At 34.6% G+C, this 10,521-nt stretch overlaps 2 protein-coding genes across 2 annotated transcripts; both read right to left on the minus strand.

The window, feature by feature from the left end:
- Nucleotides 1–637: 637 nt before the first annotated feature.
- On the minus strand, nt 638–5,192 carry LOC149743491 (selenocysteine lyase-like). Its single transcript, XM_089885463.1, has 7 exons — nt 5,022–5,192; nt 4,585–4,827; nt 4,094–4,221; nt 3,340–3,492; nt 2,724–2,942; nt 2,192–2,285; nt 638–1,315 (listed from the first exon to the last, which is right to left on the minus strand). Exons 1-7 carry the CDS (start codon nt 5,131–5,133, stop codon nt 1,092–1,094), a joined length of 1,173 nt encoding a protein of 390 aa, XP_089741589.1. The 5' UTR covers nt 5,134–5,192; the 3' UTR covers nt 638–1,091.
- Nucleotides 5,189–10,521, minus strand: LOC149743492 (serine protease HTRA1-like). Its single transcript, XM_089885375.1, has 8 exons — nt 10,145–10,521; nt 9,694–9,808; nt 9,082–9,168; nt 8,463–8,666; nt 7,913–8,042; nt 7,269–7,437; nt 6,430–6,618; nt 5,189–6,208 (listed from the first exon to the last, which is right to left on the minus strand). Exons 1-7 carry the CDS (start codon nt 10,519–10,521, stop codon nt 6,450–6,452), a joined length of 1,251 nt encoding a protein of 416 aa, XP_089741501.1. The 3' UTR covers nt 5,189–6,208; nt 6,430–6,449.

Consider the following 10,521-nt stretch of genomic DNA (forward strand, 5'->3'; position numbering starts at 1 on the left):
TGAATTTGTATCACATTTTATTTTTTGAAAACCCAATAATACAGTGTATATTTATAATGATTAGTGTTTAATTACAACAAATTAAAATTTAATTGGAAGAAAAATAGCCCCCTAAAGAGCCCATTATCAACCCTATGACAGGAAAACGACATTCCTTCCTCTAACAGTAGTCACGAGTAATCTGTTTCATACACCTTGTTCCCACTAACTATTGAAACAACAACAAAAAAGAAAGACATACTTTAGTCGTTTAGTGTAACGTGTATATATGTAAGTCGTTATAACATAGATATTCACTTTTATACACCTCGTGGCCGCTTACAAGTTACTACGCATGTCTTTTTGTGGATTATTTTTCTTGTTGCTTGGCTGACAATTTCGACAGCCCATGTCCTGGTGTATTGAATTATACGAACAATTGAAAGTAACGTTTATTGCACCATATTAAAATATATACGCTAAGAACCACCAATGCGACACCATGCATGTCAAGTACATTCTAAAAAATTAAAGGGGTAAACGTGGACGCTTGTAACGTCACTCCACATTACAGCAATGCTGTACAACCTTCATTAACTCACAATGGTATTAAAGGAATCTGGTAAACTACATGTTATAAGCGTTTTCCATCTAGTCATTGCAATGCTTTGTGTTGTATGAATTATAAATGCACTAATTTCATTTAAATAACCAGGGCTGGACTTTCTGGGCCAAAGCCAAGGATGACAAACAAAATCGTGTATCGTTCCATGACAGATCAAATATATAACAAAGCAATTAGAACTCCACTCTTTTAAAAGCATTGTGGAAATAGGATATTTAGTTCCTTTTGTCCTAAATATTACAGTGTGGTGGGAAGATGGGACACCGTTATCACATAAAATCCAAATATCCTAACCGTGTTTTACACAATTAACAACGGTTTATGGGAGTCATGAGAATGGGTTTTCATAATTCTTTGAATAGTCATTTTGAGATAGGAAAAAAAAGGTAAGAAATCTTTCCCACCCTACTGTATGAATCAAGTTAGTGATCACTGTGTTAGAGAAAAATTATGTTTTTTTGCTAAATAGGAAGAAATGTTTATGAAGTTATGTGTTTTGTATGTTCGTAAATATTGATTTTAATTCATTAATCACACAATCAATATCTTCTATAGTTGTTGTTCTTCCAGTTGATAAACGAAGTGCATTTGCTGCCACATTTCTTTCAATATGAAAGTTGAGTAAAACCTTAGAAGGCAAACATTCACTTGCATGGCAAGCAGATCCAGTACTGCATGTGAAGCTCTTGGCCATCTTAACTACTTTGTAACCTGCATGTATTAACATAACCAATGCTATGTGTTGAAAGTGACTAAATTATGGTATTTAGCTGGTTTGGTCAATTATATTCGAGTGGGAACGTGAGTGACTTATCTATGGTTGCCACTCCCATGTTAACAATGACTTTTGGTTGGTTTGGTCATTTATATCCTTGTTTGTAGGTGAGAACTTGAATGACTTATCCATGGTTGCTAGCTACTCCAATGCCCATAGTTGAGTTGCCGAAGGTATTGCAGTTCAAGGATAAGCAGACATAACTTTAATTTCCACAGAAAAAAGAGACATACTTGCATTGCATCAGCCTTGAACTAGAGTTGACTTAGCTAAAATTTTCTTTCAGTTTTGCCGCTAATATATCATTCAGTAAAACCCAGTAACTGTTTAAATCTACATACACCTTTCACTCCTTACAATAAACATGACTATTTATATGTTTTTTAGCCTACAGTCTATAAATAAACTCATATATAGCCAGTTCATTATATTAGTGTTATAATCATATAGCCTATAATATAACTAAATGTTAATAATTTAAATATTTATCATATGTATTAATATACTAACTGCATAGTAGCCTATAAAAAGCATACAAGAATATTACAAAAGCATTACCACTGTCTGTGTTATTGTACTTCTCCAAATATGTCTGAAAATTTCTAACCTAAATGTTAGCTCATAATAGAAGAAATTAAAACAAGAATTACGAAAACTTTGAGCAAGTGCCTCTGTGTTCTTGATGAGCTTTTTATATTTAAACCTTTCTATCCTAGATTTCCATTTTTTTTCTGCTATATCCTTGCTGTAACTTTGATCCATGGTTGCCATAGAAAACATATAAACAACTGAGCAGGATAGAAATCTCATACCTTCAAATCCTTGACCAACAAATGAGAAGTTACAAGTGTTTGGTAATCTGTTGTTGGATTTACAGTTAAAAGTTATACGGCTTCCAAATTCTTTCTGAAAGAAAATAAGACAAGTTTATAACTCAGAGTATGAACGAATGTGACTCATTTATCCTATGTGGCCGGGCAATAAAAGTAACACATTTATAACAGTAATAACACGCGACCTTACGAGTTACAACATATGTACCTTTGCAGGTGAACATTAGTAAGGCCTTTAAAGTACAACTTATCACCAATAGTTGCATATTTTTACAGTTAAGTTTCTCGTGCAAGAACACATAAGACCATAACGGTAGCAGCATCAAGCAACCAAACCGGTTTCCTCTGGTAAAAGGGGAATGCTTTAACATAACCACTGCGCCATGAGCCATGCCAACATGCTGTGTATATATTATTACAGTATAATATATGTCTTTTGTTACAAACTTACAAAATAAGGAACGTATACAGAATAAGAATTACATACCAAATATTTTAGGCCCTAACGTACCTTCAGTCTTTCTTCTAAATAATCCCTCGTTAGTTTCATATTATCAGCGTAAAAATTCAAATTATCTTTTACTAATTTAGCTGCTTCACCGAGCCCGGTTATCATGGGTGTGTTCTCGGTCCCTGCCCTCAACCCCCACTCCTGCCCCCCACCATATATAAGAGGAGTTAATGCGTTGACATCTTTCACATAAAGAGCTCCAATTCTTGGTCCATAAAACTAAACAGAAAATATGTTAAACGGCTACATTTTAAAGTTACTTTTAGGTGGTGCCGTAGCAAAGTGGTTAGCACGTCTGCCTGAGCCAAAGGGAATGGGTTCAAGGCCCAGCACTGTTAGTGTTATCATTGTGGGTGTATGTGTCCTTGTGCAAGACCCTTAACGGCAATTGCTCAAACTTATTGGTCACTAAGTAATGGGTTGTCCAAATTATCAGCCATACATAAAAAATCCCCCAAAAATAATCACTCACAGCGTAACATACATGATAACTTGTAAGCAGGCACAAAGTGTATGAAACAGAACACCCGTGTTATTACAACTTTCCCATTCGGATAAAGCAAGTTACATTCAGATGACATTTAGGACAACAAGGATTGTTCCTTGCTTGCCCCACCTTGTGGCCGACTGTTGTGAGGAAATCCACCCCCAATTTTCCAACATTAACTCCTATCTTCCCAATAGCTTGTGCAGCGTCCGTGTGGATTAATATCTTCCGATTATTTTTTTCCTCCAATGTTCGTATATCACGAACAATGTCTTTGATGGGCTGTGAATACTTGGGTTTAATCATAGGTTGTCAAATTAATTGCTATAGAATGTAGCCATTAAAGGTTGTAAATAATCTATTTTATAAGAGTGAGTTGCAGACGAAGGAAACCCTCACCTATGAGTCACTGCAACATATAAAAATCATTGCATATATAAAATTGTTTTAGTCAAATATTACCAATCTCCTATTAAATATTGCCCGAGAAATGACTAAACCAAAACAGAAACAAGTTGTGGAAACAGCAACAGGGTAATTGGACAACTGTAGTTTCCTTCTCCTGGTTTTCACCACCGTAGTAACTAGTAAGGATGTACCAGCGAAACGCACCAGTGGATTAGCAGCACAAAGACTACATTTATCCCATTATCCTAGTGTTGGCTTCAAAACTCGAAGCAATCATACAAGAGTAAGAAACAAGTTACAGTTTAACACTTCTGCAAATTCAAAATGAAGATCTAAAAATGTTCTAAATATTTTATCTATATGAGTACGAAGTCCTAAGCAGTGCATTACGCTAGGAAAGCTTGTTTTTTTGACAGAGTTGGCGATATATAAGTTCTACATATCTAAACACATTACAATTTACAACAAACATTACCATTATTGTTCCAGTTTCATTATTAGCCATCATGACCGTGACAAGAACTGTGTTTGGTTTGATCTCTTTAATGACATCATCACAACTTATTTCCCCACTACTGTGATTTACAGAAACTTTGGTAAGCTCTGTAAATAACTAGTTATATAAACTTTAGAATTCAAATAAATTTAATTTATCTTTTCCAAATGCAATACCAAAAAGATTGATGCAAGGACAGTCGTTATACCACGCTGTTCTGTTTCATGCACATCGTTCCTGCTGTCGAATTACCATGTGTGCAACTTTGTGCCTGATGTTTATTTTGTATGACTGACAGTTTAGACATCCCATAAGCGGGGTTGAAGCAATTGTGGTTAAGGTTTTGTCCACAATGGTAGCAGCATCGAAGTTTCGAACCCATAAATGTATTGATGGAAATAAACAAATTAGATTAAGCAATAAACTATGAAACATCATGTTTTTTAAAAACTCATAGATATGAATATTACCTATTAATCCTCTTTGTTGCAAAACAATCAAAGGAACCAACACTGAATCATGTTCAACTGAAGATGTAACAATGTGTGGTTTATGATGCGGTTCGCCTCCATTATGACATGACAATACAGATTGTATCACCCAGTTATTAGCCTCGCTGCCACCAGATGTAAAGATAATGTTTGATGCAAAACAACCAATACAGTCGGCTATGTTACTTCTTGCTTCGGATATCAGTTGTTTCGCATGCCTTCCTGTGACAATTTTGAGTTTATTAAGCTGTTTATACATGGTAACTCATAATCAGGTATGAGGAAATAGTGTATATCAAACGAGTGTCGATGTTTAAAATCATACAAACAGATTTAAAAATACGACATTGCACCTAAGATTTAGAAAAGAGTTTGTCCATAACCCCACAATAATTTTAATAGAAATCGTATAATACCTGGCCCATGATCACTACTGGGGTTTCCCCAACCCTCAGTTAAAGACTTTGTTATAACTTCAACCACTTCGTCCGCTAGAGGCGCTGTTGCGTTGTAATCCAAATATACCATTACATTGATATTTAACAACAGTTGAAATCAGTTTAAAACTAATTTACGTCATAGCCTTAAGAAACAACATAATATATTTATCATTGATGATAATTATTTAAAACAAATTGAAGGTTTTCATAAAATAATTTTTCAAACGTAGCACTTCACCAAGTTATAAGAAACCAATTTAGTCAAAGGGAATTTAAATTAATCAACAGAACACAGTACAAGCAGCAACACAGTTTGAAACAACACAGAAAAAAACAAAACAAAAAACAAACATATTTTTGATTATTGTGAATGAACTTAAATAGCTTGAATGTTAATTTCCATACAGAGTGGTTGAGAACCACTGTATTAACTTAAGAATGTTTAAAGTGGAATTACTAGTTGTTGTTGTACAAACCATTGCATGAATTAAACCAAGAAAATGTAAGAAACATTATGAAATTATCAACTCATGATTTTCATAATCATATTATTATTAATATTTCACATGAAACTATTGCGTAAAACACAAAATGTTAAGAAAAAAACAAAGTTGCTACAAAAGGTAGTTGGGAAACAATATAAAGGACCATACATTGCTACCATAATATGCAACACATAAACACAAGTTGTAGGTAACCTGGGAAAGTAAAATATCAAGTATTGTGGATTTCTGCTTAACCAGTCTGCCTTAGAAATTCACAGTGGCTGGTGGCAAATACCATCAATTTGCCACGGAATAGTTACAGTTTGAGTTACCCCAATACTTTAGCCTACAATGGATGAAAACAGTAGAAGTGAGTGAAAATTAGCCATCAAGTTTTAAGATGTTTCAAAAAAATAGATTCATCAGGAAATTTCCAAGTTTGCAGAAATGAGTTGAAAATAAAAAGTGTTTTTTAGTTAAAATAAATGTTATCAGCTAATCAGTGTTGTCACTACATAGTACATATTAATTCTAATTATTGCAAGGAATAAAATAGAAACAACAACAAAATCCAAACAATAAAACTGGAGCAAAAGAATGTTGTTGAGTTGAATGAGTTGTTACGCTGAAATAACAATTCCAACAATACAAATATTGGGAGAACATTGATTCAGTGACCTGTGATTGGAATGTACGTTTAAATAATAAAGATTGGGATAAGATCTTAAATTTGTTAGACAGGGAAAAAATATTTATTATAACATCAAGAAGTTGTGTGATAGAATTAGTTTTGAAAATTCTGTCTAAAACTTCTCTAATAATTTAGGGTTAATATTTTTGTCGTGGTAAAAAAGTTAAGAAACGGCCCCTTAGTTAAAGGGAAAGAATTCAAAACTCACTTTGCATGTGAACAATTTCATCAATGAACAATTTCTTCAGCGATAATTCGAACAACGATTGTCCTTCCTCTGCGACAAATTGACGCGTTGAGAACTTGGTTTTGCTTAAGAGTTTCCAGCACATCACTGACACCATTTATTTGTTTTCCGTTAATCTTTATTATGACATCACCATTTTGGACACCAGCTCTGTGAGAGGTAATTAGTTTAAGTTTAATTAAAACACATTAAATAGAAACTTAGAAAACACGTTTGGTTTTTCTGCTGTTATTGCTACAAGGCATAGTGTAATATATAAATAAGTAATCTGCTACAAAAATGTAAAATTTATCAAAAGTATAATATTTTATGCGTTGAGAAAAAACCATAGAATCCAAGATCCAAGCATTGTTTAAAACCCCAGAAAGTTTAAGAACCACTGCTGTAGAACTTAAAACTCAAATGATTTTACTTGCATTGGGTATATTTCAAAGCCCCAGATTTTCAGTGTGTCTTATACTTAAACAACATAAACACCACAGGCGCCACACTTTTAATAATGTAGGGGAGGCAGGGTAGTTAGAAGCACCAGTGAATCAAATCTAACTTATTGGTTGTAATGTTTACTGAATAATGCAATGTAGAAAAGTCTAGGGTTGGTCTACCTACCTTGCCACACCAGGTTTGGTTTCTATCATTAGGTTCATTACATTAGGTTTTTAGACAAACATCAATATTAAACATTACCATTTCGTCCTTAGTTTAATCTGCTGTTTATAATATTTGCTAACTCTAAGGTTAGACTGCCTACCCTGCCACCCCAGGTTTGGTGCCTATGATAAAAAAAAAACACAACTTACATGTCAGAAGGTGAATCAGGGGTTACTTTATGAACATAAACACCCGTAGTTACGTCAGGAAAGTCAGGATTCCTTGCCCTGAGGTGTGAGGATATTTCTGGTGTGAGTGACAACATACTTACACCTATCCATCGACGTGTGTGTTGGACCCTGGTCTGCTGTCCATGTTCTGTGGTGTTATAACAAATAACAAATTAATATATGGTACTGTGGGGTTAGTGGGAACATCTATAGGCCATATTATCCAAATATTCTGATCCTGTTTTAAACAATTAACAGCGGTCTATGAGAGTTTTTTATTTACTACCAAATGGGACAAGAAAATAGACAAAAAAAGTAAAAGATAGCCAAGACCAAATTAGTACACTGTTGTCAGATGCCTATGTTCTGTAATGTCATAACCTAAATCAATAATAAAATGTATTTCTCTGTTTAAAACTATGGCAAAGATCAATTACATTAAATCAATGAAGCGAAGCAAATAAGTGGCAAAACAGTCAATCTTTAAAACTGCTGAAAAAAATGTTCAATAGAAAAATTTTTGATCATACAATGCAGCATGGCAGGATACGTTGAATAATTGCAGGTTTTATTTATTTATTCTTTAATTTTATACAAAAGTGGTCACAAACAACCAAACTTGCCTAGTTGTTGTAGGAAATCTCGGACGTAATCGATTGGAATGGCGAAACCAATCCCAGCTGAAGCCATCATTGAGTTGATACCAATAACTTCACCATCTAAGTTTACTAAAGGACCTCCTGAGTTGCCAACCTGATAATACATATAGTGTTAATAAGTTAAATAAATGAATGTAACTTGCTTTACCTTCGCGTGGCAGGTAAACAACAGTTTTTTTATGTTGTACCACGGCACTGGGCATTTCTTAACCGTCATGTTCGGGGGTTAAAAGACCAATGGCCGGGACCAAAAAAATTATAAAATTAACCTTTTTTATTAACAATTATTTATCATTCACATATTTGATTCACTACTTCCTAGCAATCGGCCTCTAAAAAGGCCATGAACAGAAGCAACATTTCGACTTACGAGTATTGTTTATGAAATAGGATAGCCATAATCACTACATTTATTTAGGTTGAAATATTTCATAAAAACATTGATAATAAAAATTGAAAACCTTTTTATTAAAACACTCATACAACAGGCTATAAACTATTCTGCTAAACTTACATTAATAGTTGCATCGGTTTGAATGTATTCCATGTCCCTTTTCTCTTCGTCTCTTAACCCAAGCTCCTTCCCCGCTCGACACATATTACTCACAATACCAGCCGTCACCGTGTTTTTGAGCGCTAGAGGGCTCCCTATCGCCACCACCCATTCGCCAGGTCGAAGGTCACGGGTCGTGCCGAGGGGAATCTTGGGTAACCCAGTCTGCAATAAAGTATGTTGTGTAATGTGAACTGTTACATAACTGTTGCAGGCTGCAGCTATAAGAGCTGTAATAAAATATGTTGTACAATAATGTACATAGGCGCCAAACCTGTGGTTGCAAGGTAGGCAGGCGAACTATACCATTCGCGTAATAGGTCAAAAAAGAACATGCTATAATCATTAATTGACATGTTTTCAGAAAAAATCTAGTGTGGTCTAAAGCCATAAACAAATCCGCTGAATTGGTTGTTGAAAATTGCAAACTTTTATTCAAGAATGGGGTGTAATGTGGGTTTGGGGGTGAATTTTCTGGACTGAGTTCAGTTTCTAAACATTGGAACCTAATGTTTCAAATCAACCTGAAGCAACTAGTTCTGCCTTCCCTGCATTTTAAAAAGTTACTCCAAAAACTCACACAATTAATTTTCACGGCAGCAATATCTCGAGCTTCATCAATCCCAATAACTTGTCCTTCAAATTCCCTTCCATCTTGTAATTTAACCTGGGTTTAAAATATGTGATCGTAAAATTCATTATTTCCAATCTTTATTTTCCAAAATGGACCAACAAAGTCAAAAATATAGGGTGGAAACCAAATTTAACATACATTATAACTATTTCATTTAATGATAAAACAACGGTGCAAATTAATTAAAAACATAATATGTTTATTTGTGCGTTTTTTTTGCCAGTGTTTGCCCTACAGAGTATCTGCATTGCGTATAGCAGACTGAGAAAAAATTATTGTCATAAATCCCCTTTATATGAAATATATCATTCCTTACATTTATGATCTGGTGCTACAAAATGTAACCATCAAAAATCAAGTCCAACCACTAGTAGTAATAGAGAAATATATTTCGCCTAAATGGCATTGTCAGTCTCTTTTTCAAATAGAACCTGATTTTTGTTGGTTACATTTTTATATGACCAGATCATTACTGTATTTTACTAAACAGAAATAGTTCAACTCTATGAACATCAGATCAAGGTAAGATTCGCCGAATTTGTTTAAGTCATTCCTTACATTTAACGCAGATTGGTTTCCCACCACATGAGCGTTAGTTATAATCAATCCATTCGATTCAACAAGAAATCCCGATCCATTTGAAACAGCTACCGCCCTCCTTGTGAATGGGACACTGTGTGAAAGTCACTTGAATGTTACTTTAATGGTTAAGTATAAGAACTAAGACATGGAATAATTAGGTTGTTTTAGTAGAACAATGCTTGAAAGAAAGTAATATAATCATAGGTAGAACATTTTTGATATTTGGGGTGACATTGTTAAATGCAGTTACACTTTCTATGTGTGACACATAGGAAACCTCATTGATTAGCCTATTGTGGTGAATGCAATATCTTAATGGCTTGCTTGTTTGGGGGGCTAAAATTATACATGCCAGGAGACTAGGAATGTAGGCCAGAGCTGAGCTTATCCCAAAGATATAAGTGAATAAAGATCGCGACAAACTTACTTTACAAGTCTCTCAATATGAACAACAGCCGGGCCGGCAACTTGGACAACATCAGCTACAAAATTAAACGCTCCTCTTCTTGTGTTGCCACCAGTGTTTCCAGCTCCCAAAAATGGTGAGCTTGGATCATACCTGGCAGCACTGGCTTTGTTGTCATTGGATTTATGAGCAGCAAACACTGCAAGTGCCCCTCCAACCCCGAAAGCTAAAGTCCATTTTCTGTTTCTCCCGTGATTCGACTGATCATGATGTGAATAATTTGATGAAAAAAAGGTTTGCTTTCTCACGTGAATAACACAGGGTTTTGGGTCAAGTAAACTATATAGAAATCCACGTCTTGAAAATTCATTTACACATTTCTTGACTACTTTCGACAT

This window comes from Ciona robusta, chromosome 1, assembly GCF_009617815.1.
Source record: "Ciona robusta chromosome 1, ASM961781v2".
NCBI lineage: Eukaryota > Metazoa > Chordata > Ascidiacea > Phlebobranchia > Cionidae > Ciona > Ciona robusta.

Excerpts from the sequence above, each read along its gene's own strand:
- LOC149743492 (XM_089885375.1), bottom strand. The coding sequence starts at position 10,521 with ATGTCGAAAGTAGTCAAGAAATGTGTAAATGAATTTTCAAGACGTGGA. Across the intron at positions 7,438-7,912 it reads AGATTTCCTACAACAACTAG|AACATGGACAGCAGACCAGG; the intron begins GCAAGTTTGGTT and ends ATAACACCACAG. Across the intron at positions 6,619-7,268 it reads CCTGATTCACCTTCTGACAT|AGCTGGTGTCCAAAATGGTG; the intron begins GTAAGTTGTGTT and ends TACCTCTCACAG.
- LOC149743491 (XM_089885463.1), bottom strand. The coding sequence starts at position 5,133 with ATGGTATATTTGGATTACAACGCAACAGCGCCTCTAGCGGACGAAGTG. Across the intron at positions 4,222-4,584 it reads GCAACAAAGAGGATTAATAG|AGCTTACCAAAGTTTCTGTA; the intron begins GTAATATTCATA and ends AGTTATTTACAG. Across the intron at positions 2,286-2,723 it reads ATTTAGAAGAAAGACTGAAG|AAAGAATTTGGAAGCCGTAT; the intron begins GTACGTTAGGGC and ends ATTTTCTTTCAG.